The following is a 17,522-nucleotide window of genomic DNA, read 5'->3' as shown; positions in this document are numbered from 1 at the left end:
GGGGATTGATAAATGCAGGGACAAGAGACCTCCCCTTTCTTCATAGGGCATATTAAAGAATAATTTACTGGGTAGAAAGGCAAAATGAGCAATTGTAAGTACATTGTGCAATATAATAAATATTAAGAAAATAACTTTGTTGGGAGTGCTTCTTTTTTTTATCAAAACATTTTTTAGGTACTAATGTCACATAAGTAGCATTAAATTAGGCCTCAGTCCTGCAACGACATGCATCTGTTGGAATTAATAGCAGTTAGTGAGAAAAAGGACTTTCATCAGCGTTTGTTAGGGTTATCTCAGGCTCTTCCTGCCTCCTGCTAGATTTGTTGCTTGTGACTGTACAGCCATCTACATGTGTCTTTTGAGGATTCAAACAAATGTAGTAGTGCCACGGACGTCCACCCTGAGTTTGGCAGGGTAGAAAGAGTATTTCAGGCCCAGCGCCCTTGTCCTCTTATGTCCAGAAACTGGGACCTTTTGGGACAGCAAACTAAAGATTGAGGGTATCTTTGCCAAAGATATGCAGTAGCCATTTAAAAAAAAAATAATAATCTGGGTCATTTCCCTGAGCCTTTTCAGCATCCACAACCAGTCTAATATTGCGTCTGACGGTTTTGCAGGTCATCAGCCTTAGCAATAAGTGCTGTGACTGCCTCAGTGTGACTCTGTATATCTCTGTGGACTGGCAGAAGGGCGCCTTCCAACTCACTAACTCTATCCATTGCTGTGGTGCGGACTGTCCCTTTCTGCACGTCATGATGTATTATAGAAATAGGTTCTTGTATATGGCCAACTTGTTCCATCAGAGTATTGAGAGTAAAGTTGCATTTGTTGACTGCATTGGGGACGTCTTGTAGGGTCCCCCGGGGAAATTTCTTCCCAGGATATTTTTCCCTTTTAGGATCTGCAGTAGAACAATTATGCCTTTTTAGGGGATGCCTCTAGTTCAGAGCAATTCAGGATTGTCTCCTTCAGAGATAATTCCATAAATTGGGACCCTTCACCAGGTATTCCCCCTGTGTAGCAGGCACTACCCTCTTGAGCGGGGTACTAGTAGAAGAGAGGCCTGTTGGCCAACTGCTCCAGCTGCGCAGCCACACTTCCTGTGACGTCTGTCTATACCCACCGGCAGTGTGGGCACCATCTTGGTTTTCGTCCGATACCGCACTTTAATTTTTCCCCTCCTTTGAGCATGTCATGATACTGCAACCGCCCAGAAATCAGCTCCCTGACGTCCAGTGACTTAGAGGTAGTTGGTGAGTGAGTCAATTGCTGGTCCCTTCCTTTGCTATGCCTCCCAAGTTATACAGGTGTGCTTCCTTGACATTTTCTTTTTCTTATTTACCTCCTATATGTGACTTATAGTATTGTGCAAGGTGTTGTATATGATTATGGCAGACAACGTAAGTGCTGTGGACCATTGTAGAGACTAGGAGAACCCAATTTGGACCCATGCCCTTTAGATATTGTGTGAATAGCACCAGCTCTGGATGGCTCATTTCAGGGAAATATACATTCGCCAAGCCCATCTTTCCTGGGCAGGGCTATAGTGGTGGGGTTGGGGTGATTTTGATGTACATGGGGTCCCCTGCTATCTGTATGTCGCAGAAATGAGTGTTCTCTCCGCTTACATTTGACCCTGTTCTTTCTTCACCAATTGTGCTCTGTGTGCAGGTGGCCGCAATGGTTTTGGTGCCAAATTATGTAACATCTTCAGTAACAAGTTCACTGTGGAAACTGCATGTAAGGAATACAATAAAATCTTTAAACAGGTAGGTTATTGCAAACAGGCCTTGTGAATCTGCCTAAGGCTGGGATCACACATGCGCGAGATACGGCCGAGTCTCGCAGTAGAAATCACTCCTCTGGCGTCGGCACTTGGGAGCGGAGCGTGCAGCTCCATGTGTTGCTGTGCGGCTGCACGCTCCGCTCCGGAGTGCCGGCGCCAGAGGAGGGAATTCACCTGCAAGACTCAGCCGTATCTGTGATCCCGGCCTAAGGCTTTATTAAGAAGCTGTATAGTGTGTGCGCTGAATGTCTAATCCCAAGTGTTTTGTGTAAGGTAAATGTACACCCAGCCATTGCCAGTGGGTGAAAAGCTACAATAAAAGCAGATGGTTTTCTGTGGGCTGTTAAAAGGGATTGTTCACGTTTAGGAAAGTGGATCTCAAATGCTGCAAAATACCTAATATAACAAACAAAGAAGGTACTTGCGGTGATGTCTCTGATAGCGTGCATTACCCCTGCAGTTAATGTACTGTATTGTCTCGGCACTGGACCGAGGTAGATGGCATGAGCCGCTGAACTCAGGAATTGACTGCAGAAATGATGCGTGCTGACGATGTGACGTCACCACTGCAGCCGAACCCTGAGACTGGAGCAGTGAAAGGAGAGTACCTCCTGTTTGTTTTTTTTAGGTTTTTTACAGCCTTTAAGCTATGTGCACACGATGCAGATTTGCTGCTGATCCGCAGCGGATTTTTCCGCGCAGAAACGCTGCAGATCCGCACTGTGATGTACAGTAAAATGTAAATCAATGGGGTAAAAAAATAGCAGATGGTGTGGAAAAATCAGTGCGGAATTGCTGCGGATTTCAAAGAATTGCATGTCACTTCTTTTGTGCGGATCTGCAGCGTTTCTGCACCCTTCCATGTTAAAAATCCGCACAAAATCCACATCAATTCCGCATAAAAACCGCGGCAAATCCGCGGCTGTGGATTCTGCCAGGAGATGCAGATTTTGTGCAGGAAATTCTGCACCTCTTTACTTACGTCTGCACATAGCCTTATAGCGCAGTTTCCTGAAAGTGATCAACCCCCCTTTAATTCTTCTTGCTATTTGCTTTTAATTTGCTGTTATTACTTGCTCTGTCTATAACAGACCTGGACCAATAACATGACAAAAGCCGGAGAGTCTAAGATCAAAGCTTTTGAGGGAACAGATTATACTTGCATCACGTTTCAACCAGATCTCAGCAAATTTAAAATGCAGATTCTGGATAAGGACATCGTGGCACTTATGTCTCGGAGAGCCTACGATATAGCAGGAGCGTCCAAGGGGGTGAAGGTGTTTCTTAATGGCAAGAGACTTCCTGTAAGTAGTGCATTCCTGTTAGTTTGTAACTAATGTCCTTTCATTAGATTAATTTGCAAATTCGCCTTGTATATTATTAAATTGTCCTTATGTAATCTTATTCCCTCACCCCCAGATCTCTGGCTTCCGCAGTTACGTGGATTTGTATGTTAAAGATAAGGTGGATGAGACAGGTAACTCTTTGAAGGTCATCCATGAAGTCGTGAATGATCGATGGGAAGTGTGCTTGACTATGAGTGAAAAGGGCTTCCAGCAAATCAGCTTTGTCAACAGTATTGCTACCACAAAGGTATGGGTCCATAGTAGTTGATTGGGTGCAAATTTCTGGTTTAACCATCGTCTTAATGCATTTTTCTTTTGTCTTTAGGGCGGTAGACATGTTGACTATGTTGCTGATCAGATTATCTCCAAAATAATTGATGTTGTGAAGAGGAAGAATAAAGGTGGCGTTTCAGTAAAGCCATTTCAGGTACGTCAGTGGTGTGAAACATTCCCTAAAATTCATAAAAGGATTGTGTGGGCTGCAATCTTTATTGTAGCTTTATACAGGATGAATAATACGTCTTTCCAATTGTTTTGCAGGGGAAATAAAATATTCTACGTTCCCTATGGCCCTAAATGAATTAGACTAGTGATTTGGTCCATACACCTCACCTCATCACACTCCGTGCAGGAAATTCTTGCATTGCAGTATAGGGTGCCCCCCTCTACAATCATGTAGCTTGTGGTGGGGACACAGTACAGGCTAGCATATCAGTGCATTGACTGGAAACCCCTTTTATTTTTTTGTGAGATCCAAACAAAAAATATATATAGATAGATATAGTCTGGAGTGAATAATATGTTTAGATTATATGATAAAATGACTACTTTTTTCCTTAGGTGAAAAACCACATGTGGCTTTTTGTGAATTCATTAATTGAGAATCCGTCTTTTGACTCCCAAACAAAAGAGAACATGACACTGCAATCAAAAAGTTTCGGATCTAAATGTGTGTTGACGGAGAAATTCATTAAAGCAGTAAGTATCTATTTTATGAATTGGTACTATAAGAAAAAGTAGTGTTATATCTTTCCTAGTATATACATTTACATGTTGCATCAGCACACTAAGACTAATGAATACATGACGTTAACGTTAAAAACTTAAAGGTACTTAACATTTATTGATCAAAGAGCACAAAAGCCATCCAACCACGTTAAGGAGACCTTTTAATATGGATAGTCCTTAGCCATTGTCTTATCTCTTAGGCTACGTTCATATTTGCGGTCCTCGCCGCAGCGTCGGGCGCCGCAGCGGCGCCGCATGCATCATGCGCCCCTATATTTAACATGGGGGCGCATGTACATGCGGTGCACTTGCGTTTGGCGCCGCATGCGTCCCTGCGGCGCCCGCGTCCGGGCGCAGAGGACGCAGCAAGTTGCATTTTTGCTGCGTACGAAATCAATGAAAAAAAGGACGCATGCGGCGCAAAACGCAGCGTTGTGCATGCGTTTTGCCGCGTTTTTGTTTGCGTTGTGCGCTGCGGCGCCGACGCTGCGGCGCACAACGCAAATGTGAACGTAGCCTTAGTGCCAAAACAGCCTCATATGAATGGGAAGTAAAAAGAATCCTTGGAGGAACCCCTTCATGGCTCAGCACCCTTATCCACTCATCCTTCCCACATAAGGTTTTAATTGCGAGCTATGCTTGCTTTCCTTTTCACTCCTCATTCCCTTAAGGCTGGTTTGGCACATAGGTAAGATCTGTAGAGGCTAGGGACCATTCACATTAAAAGGTCACCTTGATGTGGTTGGATAGCTTTTGAGCAAAGTACCTTTTACGTTTTTTAACGTTTTGAAGCAATATTTGAGTTCATGCATTCATTAGTTGCTGTGTGCTGATGCTTCTTGTGCTTATGTTAGTATATTGGCCACATGGCTCCTGTGCATTCATTTAATAACTTTTCTAGTAGGCAGCATTGAGCTGGCCAGTAAACAATTTGTTTAAATGTGTTATCAAATTTCTTTTAGGCAACAAGCTGCGGTATTGTGGAAAGCATCCTAAACTGGGTCAAGTTTAAAGCCCAAACGCAGCTCAATAAGAAGTGTTCTGCAGTAAAACACACAAAGATTAAGGGGGTCCCCAAACTGGATGATGCTAATGATGCAGGTAATTGCCTTAGAGCTAGTTGGAAAATGGTCTAAATTTATATTTCCTAGTAGAAAATTGCTATTGGACCACAGGGAGCGAAAAGCTCTAAAGTTCGCTTTTTCCATTTCAGGCAGCAAGCACTCTGGGGATTGCACACTTATTCTCACTGAAGGAGACTCGGCCAAGACATTGGCTGTTTCTGGCTTGGGTGTTGTTGGAAGAGATCGGTATGGTGTGTTTCCACTAAGAGGCAAACTTCTAAATGTCCGGGAAGCGTCACACAAGCAAGTGAGTTATAGAAACATTTACTGACTATTACTAGTTCGTGATTTTGTGGACAAATAGCTGTGTAATGGTTTTAGATATGAATTTTTATATACAGATCATCTTGGTTTTGGATTTTCTAAATGCTGTAAAAAAATTTATTTGACTACATATCCTGGTAGTATAGTCAGGTGATCTTCAGCCCCCTGTGTTACTCACTGGCTCATACATTGTTTAGATTATGGAGAATGCCGAGATAAACAACATTATCAAGATCGTTGGTCTGCAGTATAAGAAAGATTATGAAGATGCGGAGTCCCTGAAAAGTCTTCGCTATGGAAAAATCATGATTATGACAGATCAGGTAAGGCCTGCATTCAGGCTTTAGGTGCTAATCCCATGGATTTATTGCCATTTGCTGCTTTAAAGAAATGTGGAATTGGTTTTCTGCATCGGAGTAGAATGTATAAGTCTGGTATATAAATGGCGAATCCTTCTCTTTGTAGGATCAAGACGGCTCCCATATTAAAGGCTTGCTGATCAACTTCATCCATCATAATTGGCCATCTTTGCTGAGGCATCGTTTCCTGGAAGAGTTCATCACGCCTATCATTAAGGTGAGACATTAACCACTTTTAATGCTTGTGTTGATAGACTTCTGTTGTGTCCTATGTACATCTGATCCCCCTTTTCCCATGTGTATAGGTGTCTAAAAATAAGCAGGAACTGGCATTTTACAGTATTCCTGAATTTGAGGAGTGGAAGAATGGCACTGAAAGTCACAAGACCTGGAAAATAAAGTACTACAAAGGTTTGTTCTAAAACCCTGTGTGGTAGTGCTGGCAGGCAAGTAAGACTCAGTTATGTACTCTCATGGTGAAGGGTTCTCACACTGGTGTCGCCTTTACTCACACATTACATGTGCTAAATGTCACTGATTAATAGTTTAAAAAAAAAGTTTAGATTTTAGCTTAAACTGTTTTTGTACCTCGGATAAAATAAGTAAGATTGTATTGAAGTGATTGACAGTATTTTAAGTGTAAGTGCATAGAAATGTCTCTTATTTATACTATGTAAACTACTCTAGTGGTCTGCTGTTAGTTGGTAAATTGTTCAATTTTTGGATTTTCTAAATAGCCATTTTAAAAAAATATATATATCTTAAATGTGATTTTATAGGTCTGGGGACCAGCACATCTAAAGAGGCTAAAGAATATTTTGCGGATATGGAGAGACATCGAATTCCATTCAAATACAGTGGCCCGATAGATGATGCTGCGATCACCTTGGTAAGACATGTCTTTTCAGATTGGGACCTTTCCATTCTTATTATTTTTAATGTTTCACATCAGCACAAAAGTAGTAAATTTAGACTTTGACTGGAGCTTGCACATTAATAAACCCCATTCAGATTAATATTGGCGAGGGGAAAACTGAACAAATACAATTTGTTTTCCTCTAAACATTCAGGCCTTTAGCAAGAAGAAAGTTGATGATCGTAAAGAATGGCTGACACACTTTATGGAAGACAGAAGGCAGAGGAGAATTCATGGTTTGCCAGAGGTACGACCTTCAACAATGAGATTTTTCTGGAAGTAATATGTTCATGGAAGTGTAAATTGTGGTTATCTGTCGTATACAGGATTACCTCTATGGAAAAGCCACCAAGCATTTGACCTTCAACGACTTCATCAACAAAGAGCTGATTCTGTTCTCCAACTCTGACAATGAGCGATCTATCCCTTCCTTGGTTGATGGTAAGAAATGTTACTTTTAGTCTCCTATTTAACCATATGTTAATAAAGATGTGAGGCTAATATCACTTGTTAATAGGTTTTAAGCCAGGTCAGAGGAAGGTCCTATTCACTTGCTTCAAAAGAAATGATAAACGAGAAGTGAAGGTTGCTCAGCTGGCTGGTTCTGTAGCTGAAATGTCTGCCTATCATCATGGTGAGGTAAGAGCTTGGTCTGGATTATGATGAGCCTCTGGTAGATTTAGAAGGGTACGTTCGCTGGGACCGCACCTATCCTGTGTTACAGGGGTTGTCTGTTAATGAAAATCTGTCGCCAAGATTATGTTGCTCAATCTAAGGCTACTTTCAGACATAGCGCATTTTTGAGCGCTATTTTGCGGGCGCTTTTCAAAAATGCGCAATGTCATTTTCGTCTGCCGGCAAAGTGAATGATAAATTCACTTTGCCGTTCAGACACACCGCAAAAAAAGCGGCGCTTTTGTCTGCAAACACGCCGGCGTAAAAAGAATTGACATGTCAATTCTTTACGCAGCGGTGTGTCTGCGTATCCCCATAGGGCCCCATATTACCGTCCACACACAGCGCCTTTGTCCTGGGTGTCGGCGTCTTTGTACGGAGGGGTTGACACCCAGGACCGGACGTGACGTCGGACAGGAAGAGGGAAGCCCCCGCCCCCCAGAGAAGCAGCATGGAGTCCAACAGAATGAGCATAAACGTGGGGCTGCTGATCGATTTGGTATGTGTGTGTGTGTCCCCATGCGACGCTAGTGCCACCATTGTGCTAAGTCGCCGTATGGGACTACTACTCCCATCCGGTATTAGGATGGGAGAGTTGTCCCTGTGTCCGGCGACTTAGCACAATTGTAAAGTTACACAAAACACCTACACACAATACACATACATGACACACAGTACAGTACATACAACACATAACATAGAGTATATACTCACCAACAGCACACTTGTAGGCGAAGCCCTCGATCCTCCAGGAAAAAATCCAAAAATAATAAACCAAATTCATACTCCCTGTCCGCAGAATCCATAAAACGAGTGTCCCACGCCGATCCCCTGCTCTCCGGCGATACACTGCCAGGAGCGAAGCTCCTAGCAGTGTATCGCGTACTGTTCCGGAGTTCAATGACTCCGGCGTCTCGGTTAACAGCAGTACAGCTGCGTTGAACTTTCCCACGCAGCACTGCCGTTAAGCGAGAGTGCCGGGGTCAATGACCGCCGGTAAACTCGCTCGCGCATGCGCAGTGACACACCGACAGGAACTATGGCTCCTGTCAGTGTGTTGCTGCAGCCGTGGAGAGCAGACATATCTCTGGATGTGTCTGTTCTCCATGGAAAATCTTGATACGTGGCACTTAAATATGTGGCAATTAAATACGTGACACGTGGCACTTATACGTGATACATGTCACTTAAATACGTGGCACTGAAATACGTGATACGTGGCACTTTGATACGTGGCCCGTGGCACTTAAATACGTGGCCCGTGGCACTGAAATACGTGGCACTGAAATACGTGGCACTGAAATACGTGGCACTGAAATACGTGGCACTGAAATACGTGGCACTGAAATACGTGGCACTGAAATACGTGGCACTTAGGGAACCTGTCAGGCAAATCTACCCCCCTATCCTAACACTATACCTGTCCCTCCAGTGTGTATTGTATTCTGAGTCATAAAGACAGGAAATGACCTCAATGACTTTTTTTTTTTTTTTTTTCCCTTTTTTTTTTCAAACAAACTTTATTTTCAGTACACAATGCTGAAAAAAACGCAGCTGCAAAAAACGCAGTGTGTGAAAGCAGCTGCGTTTTTTGCCTGCGTAAAAAAACGCAGGTAAAGCAGCAGCAAAATACGCGCGCGTAAAAATACGCAGCAAATATGCTGTGTGTGAAAGTAGCCTAAGGGTAGAAAAAATGGTGACAGACCGTATTCCAGAGTAATTTGCTTATTTATTGCTGTAATTTTCATGAAACCACTGGTTACCGGCTGCACTGAGCCGAGTGCTTGTCTGACTGGTATTCATGCTCTTCTGTCCGCTGGTTATAAAATGCACAGAGAGGTGCTGATCAGAATTGGGTGGGAAAAGCCACCGATATTTGTGTCAGGAGCTACAAAACAATCTGCTTTTTAACTGTTTTTTCCCCTCTATAGACCTCCTTAATGATGACCATTATCAACTTGGCTCAGAACTTTATGGGCAGCAACAATGTGAACCTCCTGCAACCTATTGGTCAGTTTGGTACTAGATTGCACGGCGGCAAAGATGCTGCCAGCCCTCGATATATCTTCACAATGCTTAGGTAAGAAAGACCATAATGCTGGTGACATCAGTTTGATGTTTGGACAGTTATTAGTTTTATAAATGAAACTAACGGCAAGAAATGTTTCCTTTGTTCATTTTGCAGCACGCTTGCTCGTCTCCTCTTTCCTTCTATGGATGACAGTGTCCTGAAGTTCATATACGATGATAACCAGAAGGTTGAACCTGAATGGTATATTCCTATTATCCCCATGGTACTGGTGAATGGTGCTGAAGGCATTGGCACTGGTTGGTCTTGTAAAATCCCCAATTTCGATGTCCGTGAGATAGTTAATAATATCCGTAAAATGTTGGATGGCGAGGAGCCTCAGCGTATGGTACGTGGTAGAATACCTAAGGTCATGGTATCTTCACGAATAAGTTTCCCTTCAAATGGCTTATAACCTTTCTTACACAGCTTCCAAGCTACAAGAACTTCAAAGGCATCATCCAGGAGCTTGGCCCAAACCAGTACATAATCAGTGGTGAAGTTTCAGTGCTGGATGCAACAACTATTGAGATTTCAGAGCTCCCAGTCAGGACTTGGACACAGGTACCTACAATTCAGAAGCCTCTGTGTATACAGTGATTGATTAAATTGTTCTAACCTACTATTTCTATCCCAGAATTACAAGGAGCAAGTCCTGGAACCCATGTTAAATGGGACAGAGAAGACTCCTGCTCTCATTACTGACTATAAGGAATATCATACAGACACCACGGTCAGGTTCATCGTTAAGATGACAGAGGAGAAGTTAGCAGAGGCTGAAGCTGCTGGCCTGCACAAAGTGTTTAAGCTTCAGGCCCCTCTTACCTGTAACTCGATGGTGAGTTTTCTGTAGTTCTATCAATTTTATTTGGCTGTGTTTTAGATTGCTTTTTTACTTACCAGGGTGTACTTTTTAGGTCCTCTTTGACCACACTGGATGCCTAAGGAAATATGAAAGTACTCTAGATATTTTGCGCGAATTTTATGATCTGCGACTCTACTACTATGGTCTAAGGAAAGAATGGTTGCTGGGAATGTTAACAGCAGAGGCCTCCAAGCTCAGCAACCAAGCTCGTTTTATCCTGGAAAAGATCGAAGGCAAAATTGTGATTGGTATGTTCAAAGCAAACTATAAAAATTGAGTTATCTAAGTGGGGGACATTTCCCCTCAATCCAGAATTAATAAAAATATCTTCTTCCTATTTATCACATGGACTGATCATTTACTTGCTTGCTGGCCACCTTAAACAGACTTGTTTTTTTCCAAACTATTGGTTTGTAGTGGTGCCAGCAGTACTACCTTCTTCCCCATCACCGGTCATCACTTTACCTCTCCAGTGGATAGATGATACTTGGCTTTTTCCCATAATACCTTTTTAAGGGGATATGTCATTCTTGAGCAATCCTTTTAATTTGCTGGTGGTTGTGCAAGTGGTTACACTAAACTGATTTTTTTTCTTCACTCCTTTCTACTTAGAAAACAAGCCAAAGAAGGAACTTATTCAGATGTTGGTGCAGAGGGGCTATGATTCTGATCCAATCAAAGCATGGAAGCGGACTCAAGAAAAGGTACAGTGCCCACTCTGCCAACTTTCAGCTGAAATGTGTGCTTTTTTTTCCCCGCATACAAGAAGTTCTTAAGCCTCTATTCTATCAAACTTGAAAATTTGGCACATCAGAGCACTTCTCCACCTGTGTGCATCTCTATTGCTCATAGTAGGTGCTGTCTAGGGATGGGAGAGTTGATTCATCATCCAGGTCAGTTCCCCTTTACTGCTGGACGGGAAGCCTGCGACACTTCTTATTTCCATGTTCTTCGTTTGATTAGTAGGGCTTGTGTGGTGTCGTATGTGTCTGTCACCCCAGCCCAGCAAATCAAGTCATAGATGTCGGGAGCTAAGGCGATTTTAAGGCCTCCTGTCCATTGGTCACATAATATTGACCCGTGTGCTGCAAATAGATTGCTCCCTGTTAAGTGTAATTATTCATGGTGGGTCACTGACAGCCATGCTTGGATTTAAAAGCGCATTTGTGTTTGGGTTTTTTTTTTGTTTTGTTTTTTTTTATCTCTTTACCATCCCCTCCCTAATCCCACCCCTTTCCTTCATTCTTCAATTTACGTGAAGGCTATATACCAGTCATGTAAAAACTGCAAATATCTTTGGTACTTTATATTTTACAGGAAGAAGCTGGAGAGTTGATCGAAGAAGAAGAGGAAACTGACCAATCAACCACTGGGCCAGATTACAACTATCTCCTCAATATGCCTATGTGGTATTTGACCAAAGAGAAGAAAGATGAGCTGTGCAAGCAGAGAGATACAAAGGTTGAATTCATTTTATTGTAATCTTAGGGGTGTTGTCCTCCAATTTGTAACTGCTTTCTGAAGTAGCTTGTTTTGATCAATTATATGCAGTATGTGCGTCTTATAGTAAGGCTTTCCATCTCTTATTAGATTGCAGAGCTGGAGGACCTCAAGAAGAAATCTCCATCTGATCTATGGAAAAAGGACCTTGCTGCCTTTGTTGAAGAGCTGGATGTAAGTCACAACATTAATTTTTTTTTCTTTCCTTTTCTTTATACTTGACTATTAATGACATGATCTAAACTGATCTAAACTGTGACATTTTATTATTTCCATCACTTTATCCCTTATGTAAAATATGTGGTTTAGTAATTATAGACTTGTTCTTTAAATGGCAGCGTGTAGAAGAAAAAGATCGTGCTGAGGAACAGCTTTCTCTCCAAGGCAAAGTGGTGAAGGGTAAAAATGGAAGACCTCAAGTAAAGAAGATGCAGTTACAAGAGATCTTGCCATCACCCCATGGAAGGCGGGTCATCCCTAGGGTCACAACAGCTATGAAAGCAGAAGCAACTAAAAAGATCCAAAGGAGAATTAAGGTAAGGTTGTAATGATAACACTTGAAGTCTTTTTTTCATTTCACACTTCATGTACAGTAAAATGAGTTCCTGGTGGTTCTTCAAATTTGTGCTCCCTTAAAGGGGTAGTCTGGTCCAAATCGGTAAGTATGCATTCACGCTGTGTGACTGCAGACTTTTGAATCCCCTCAGTGCGCACATTGTGCACTGTGGCGATTTGCCATTTTCTGACCTAGGACTGGAGGGTATGTAACTGCAGAGTTGCTATTTGGACCAGGCAACCCCTTTAATAAATGCTTCTCATATATTCTATTAAATATATATTATTATTTTTTTCTTAAACTTTTTATGGTATTACTAAACTATGTAAAAGGGGAGCGATGTCTTGGCCATCATTGCAAGATTCAATAAGGCTGCCTGTAGTGATCAACCCGGTAATGTGTTTTCCTCAGACTGACGACATTGCTAAGAAAATGGAGTTTGGAGATGATGGTGATGAGCTGCAGGAGAGCCCTGGGAACAGCCCTGAGACTGGTCATGAAAGCATGTCACTTGCTGAAAGACTGAGCAAAAAGGTCAAAGTGAAAGCTGAGCCAGGTTTGTATTTCCTTTTTTATTTTTTTACTTTTTAAGTTAAAATTTTGGTTCAACTGTGCAAATCCTTTGTAACTGCCACATGTAAATTTAACAGGAACCAAGGCAAAAGCAACCAAAGGCAAGAAACAGGCAACCCTCCCATTCAAGCCAGTTAAAAAAGAAAGCCCCCACATGGATTCATTTAGTGACTCTGAACCTGAGGTTGTGGCTCCACGTGTCGCTCAACCAAGACGTGCTGCAGGTAAGATATTAATGTGGCGAGTATGTTAATAGATTTGTATATGTTTTCTTTGTACTATAGATTGGACAGAGGGATCTTTGGTTCTTACCGTAAAATCTTTCTTGGAGCCTTCATTGGGGGACACAGGTAACCATGGGTGTATGCTGCTGTCGCTAGGAGGCTGACACTATGCAAATAAAGAATTAGTAACTCCTTCCCGGCAGTATACACCCTCCGACAGGCACCAGGCAACTCAGTGCAAAAGCAGTAGTAGGAACAAGTAAAAATTAAACTTAACCTATGTACCAACCCACAAAAACTGCACGTTGGCCAACACGGTACAACCTAAAGGGAGGGTGCTGTGTCCCCCAATGAAGGCTCCAAGAAAGAGATTTTACGGTAAGAACCAAAAATCCCTCTTTCTTTCTCGCTTCATTGGGGGACACAGGTAACCATGGGACGTCCAAAAGCAGTCCCTAGGGGCGGGATATTCTGCAGAAAAAGAGGTTGGGTCGGCCGGTGAGAAACCGCCGCCTGCAGTATCTTCCTACCCAGGCTCGCGTCCGCAGAAGCCCGAGTATGCACCTTGTAGAATTTTACAAAGGTGTGAATGGATGACCACGTTGCGGCCTTGCAAACCTGCGATGCCGAAGCTTGGTGACGAACTGCCCAGGAAGCTCCCACAGCCCGGGTAGAGTGAGCCTTCACCCCCGAAGGAGGCTGTTTGTTCTGGATACGGTATGCCTCCAGAACCGCCGAACAGATCCAACAAGCAATTTTGGACTTGGAGGCCCTTCCGAGATGACAAAAAGAGGATCAGCCTGATGAAAAGAAGCAGTTCTGGAAAGATAAATCCGGATAGCCCTGACCACGTCCAGCTTGTGAAGAGATTTCTCAAGGGATGAACTGGGGAAGGGCACAAGGAAGGGAGGACGATGTCCTCATTGATGTGAAATGCCGAAACTACCTTTGGTAGAAAGGACGGAACCGGACGAAGAACCGCCTTGTCCTGGTGCAGGATTAGAAAGGGAGAACGACAGGACAATGCTGCCAGCTCAGACTCTCCTAATCGAGGTGATGGTGACCAAGAAGGCCACCTTCCATGATAGAAGCGAAAGGAGATGTCCCAAATCGGTTCAAAAGGCGCACTCTGAAGAGCGTCTAACACGAGGTTGAGGTCCCAAAGCTAGATAGGAGGACGATAAGGGGGAACTATATGAGCGACCCCTTGGATAAAGGTCCTCACCTGTGGAAGAGAGGCCAAGTCTCTTTGAAAAAGGATGGACAGAGCGAAATCTGACCCTTCAAGGTGCTCGGGGAAAGTCCCGAATCAAGACCCGCTTGAAGGAAACCGAGAAGTGATGGAAGGGAAAAATTCATAGGCTGTTGTCCTCACACCATCGGAAAAAGGCCCTCCAACATCTATGGTAGATACGTGAGGAAGCCGGTTTTCTTGCTTTAATCATAGTCTGGATGACGCTATGAGAAAAACCTGCGTCCTTCAGGACCGCGGCCTCAACGGCCATACTATTAAATTGAGAGACCGAGTATTGGGGTGGAAGAGGGGCCCCTGCAAAAGAAGATCCGGACGATCCGGTAGTCTCCATGGAACGTCCGATAGCATGTTCACTAGTTCCGCATACCAGGCCCTGCGAGGCCAATCTGGAGCTACCAAGAGAACAGGGACCCCTTCGGTCTTGATCTTTTTTACGACCCTTGGGATCAAGGGGAGGGGGGAAACATAAGGCATCTGAAACCAAGATCACGAGAGCGTTGCATCCGACGGCCAACGGAATGTGGTTTGCCTGGGAGGCCATTAAGTCGACGTCTGGGACGCCCCACTTCTGACAAATCTGGCTGAAGATTGAGGGAAGTAGAGACCACTCGCCCGCCATGAGCCCTTGGCGACTGAGGAAGTCTGCTTCCCAATTGTCCACCCCTGGGATGTGGACGGCTGATATAGAGGGAACGTGGCTCTCCGCCCAATGCAGAATTTTTGCCACTTCCGACATGACCTGTCTGCTGCGGGTCCCTCCCTCATGGTTTATGTAAGCCACGGCTGTGGCGTTGTCCAACTGAATGCGGACCGGCTTTCCCGAGAGGAGGGACTGCCAGTGGACGAGGGCTAGGAAGATGGCTCTGATTTCCAAGAGGTTGATAGGAAGATGTGCCTCTTGAACAGTCCAGCGGCCCTGGGCCGTGAGGTGGAAAAAGACCGCTCCCCACCCCTGGAGGCTAGCGTCGGTGGTGATGACCTGCCAACGGAGGGGGAAGAAATTACCTCCTGCGCAGAGAATGGAGGTGGGTAGCGTCCACCAAGTGAGACTGCTTCGCCTTGGGAGAGAGGCGAAACGGGCGGTCCAGGGATAGTGGGTTCCTGTCCCAGGCAGCCAGAAGGGCCAGCTGGAGAGGGCGAGAGTGGAACTGAGCATGGGGGACCGCTTCCATGGAAGCGACCATTTTCCCCAGAACCCTCATGGCGAGGCAGAGGGTTCGGGCCCTTTAGTGCTCTGATAACCCGACGAAGAGAGAGGAACTTCTCCTTGGGGAGGAAGACCTGAGCCTGGAAGGTGTTGAATTCCATGCCCAGGAACTCCAGACGTTGGGTTGGAACCAAGGAGGACTTCTGATAGTTGATCATCCAACCGAGGTGAATAAGCGTGTCCAGAGTGAACTGGAGGCTCTGATTGCAATCCCGACGAGACGAACCCTTGACCAGGAGGTCGTCGAGGTAGGGGATCACGAGAATCCCCTTTGAACGCAGAATGGCCATGACTGCTGCCATGACCTTCGTAAAGACCCTGGGGGCAGACGCCAGAGCGAAGGGGAGAGCCGTGAACTGGTAATGATGATCTTGGATCGCGAAACGGAGGAACCTCTGATGCTGTACGCAAATCGGGATGTGTAGGTACGCATCCCGAATGTCCACGGAACACAAATTCTTTCAGTTCCATGGATGCGATCACCGAGCGCAGTGATTCCATTTTTAAGTGCCGAATTCGGAGATGGCGGTTTAACTGCTTGAGATCCAAAATTGGACGAAGAGAACCGTCCTTTTTTGGAACTACGAACAGGTTTGAGTAAAAACCCGAAAACCGCTCGCGATAAGGGACCGGAACTGAGGTGAGGAGGGAATCGACGGCCTGGGGAGGACTGTTTGGGAGGACGAGAGAGAAAGTAACGTCTTCCTGGGGGCGAAGAAAATTCTATCTTGTAGCCTGAGGTGACGATCTCCCTGACCCAGGCGTCGTCGACTACCGATAGCCAAACTTCTGAGAACAGAAGAAGCCGGCCTCCCACCCTGGAAAGATTTCCAGGTGGGGGCAACCCGTCATTTATTAGAAAACCTGTGGCCTCGAGGTCCAGAAGGTTTGGAGGAGCGGCTCTTGGTTCTCCAGTGCGGGGGAGGCCTGAAGGAAGGTTTCCTCCGTTCTCCTTGGGAGGAAGACCGGTCCTGATGAGCTGTGTTTCCTGAGGAAGTAAAGGGGCGAAAGGACTGGGGGCCCTTCTTGTTGAAGGGACACCTAGGCTTAGACTGAGGTAAGGAGGTACTCTTACCACCAGTAGCGTCCGAGATCATTTGATACAGCTGTGTGCCGAAGAGTCTAGAGCCCTGAAAGGGCAGACCAGTGAGGGATTTTTTAGAAGCGGGATCTGCGTTCCACGCTTTAAGTCAAAGAAGTCTGCGAATGGTGACAATGTTACTGTTAGCCCTTGTGGAGCAAGCAGCTGCATCCAGGGAGGCATTCATGAGGTATTTACCCACAAGAGCAATCTGGTCCGCCAAATCAGACAGCTCCTCAGCTGGAGTAGAGGCTAAAATGCCTCTGCGCAGGGTTTTGGCCCATGCTGACACAGCTTTCGCTACCCATGAAGAGGCGAAACTAGGACAGAGGGAGGCTCCAGAAGCCTCAAACTCCGATTTGGATAATGCCTCGATTTGTCTGTCCGTGGGATCCTTAAGAGATGCCGCGTCCGGAATAGACAAAACTGTCTGTGAGGATAATCTAGACACAGGTGGATCTACCTTAGGAGACTCGGACCATTTGCTAACAAGGTCTGAGGGAAAAGGGTATAAAACGTCCAGCCGTTTCCTACTAGGGAAACGTTTATCACGTTTACCCAGTGTCTAGACGTAGTGTTTTCAAACTCCTTGTGATTGGGAAAAACTCTGGAGGGACTTTTAATCCGTTTAAATGAAACGGAGACATCCTGCGAGGTTGTCTCTTCCTCCTTAAGCTCGAGCGTCTGAATAATAGCCGAAATAAGGCTATCA

The 17,522-nt window shown here is 44.7% G+C and overlaps 1 protein-coding gene across 1 annotated transcript in view; it reads left to right on the top strand.

Annotated features, from left to right (window-relative positions):
* Positions 1 to 17,522, top strand: part of TOP2A (DNA topoisomerase II alpha) — a 59,798-nt gene that overhangs the window by 33,920 nt on the left and 8,356 nt on the right. Inside the window, exons 6-30 of the mRNA XM_077252409.1 lie at positions 1,675 to 1,772; positions 2,881 to 3,093; positions 3,209 to 3,382; positions 3,461 to 3,562; positions 3,976 to 4,113; positions 5,106 to 5,244; positions 5,357 to 5,514; positions 5,729 to 5,854; positions 5,997 to 6,107; positions 6,196 to 6,301; positions 6,670 to 6,779; positions 6,961 to 7,053; positions 7,133 to 7,247; positions 7,324 to 7,445; positions 9,413 to 9,561; positions 9,667 to 9,898; positions 9,979 to 10,113; positions 10,187 to 10,387; positions 10,467 to 10,662; positions 11,027 to 11,118; positions 11,732 to 11,875; positions 12,005 to 12,088; positions 12,253 to 12,450; positions 12,882 to 13,026; positions 13,121 to 13,267. Coding sequence (XP_077108524.1) covers positions 1,675 to 1,772; positions 2,881 to 3,093; positions 3,209 to 3,382; positions 3,461 to 3,562; positions 3,976 to 4,113; positions 5,106 to 5,244; positions 5,357 to 5,514; positions 5,729 to 5,854; positions 5,997 to 6,107; positions 6,196 to 6,301; positions 6,670 to 6,779; positions 6,961 to 7,053; positions 7,133 to 7,247; positions 7,324 to 7,445; positions 9,413 to 9,561; positions 9,667 to 9,898; positions 9,979 to 10,113; positions 10,187 to 10,387; positions 10,467 to 10,662; positions 11,027 to 11,118; positions 11,732 to 11,875; positions 12,005 to 12,088; positions 12,253 to 12,450; positions 12,882 to 13,026; positions 13,121 to 13,267 — 3,528 coding nt within the window. The remainder of the gene's footprint in view (positions 1 to 1,674; positions 1,773 to 2,880; positions 3,094 to 3,208; positions 3,383 to 3,460; positions 3,563 to 3,975; positions 4,114 to 5,105; positions 5,245 to 5,356; positions 5,515 to 5,728; positions 5,855 to 5,996; positions 6,108 to 6,195; positions 6,302 to 6,669; positions 6,780 to 6,960; positions 7,054 to 7,132; positions 7,248 to 7,323; positions 7,446 to 9,412; positions 9,562 to 9,666; positions 9,899 to 9,978; positions 10,114 to 10,186; positions 10,388 to 10,466; positions 10,663 to 11,026; positions 11,119 to 11,731; positions 11,876 to 12,004; positions 12,089 to 12,252; positions 12,451 to 12,881; positions 13,027 to 13,120; positions 13,268 to 17,522) is intronic.

This window comes from Ranitomeya variabilis, chromosome 4, assembly GCF_051348905.1.
Source record: "Ranitomeya variabilis isolate aRanVar5 chromosome 4, aRanVar5.hap1, whole genome shotgun sequence".
In the NCBI taxonomy this organism is placed as follows: domain Eukaryota; kingdom Metazoa; phylum Chordata; class Amphibia; order Anura; family Dendrobatidae; genus Ranitomeya; species Ranitomeya variabilis.
The sequence above is the reverse complement of the archived record's forward strand: the minus strand, read 5'-3'. Positions and strand labels throughout refer to the sequence as shown.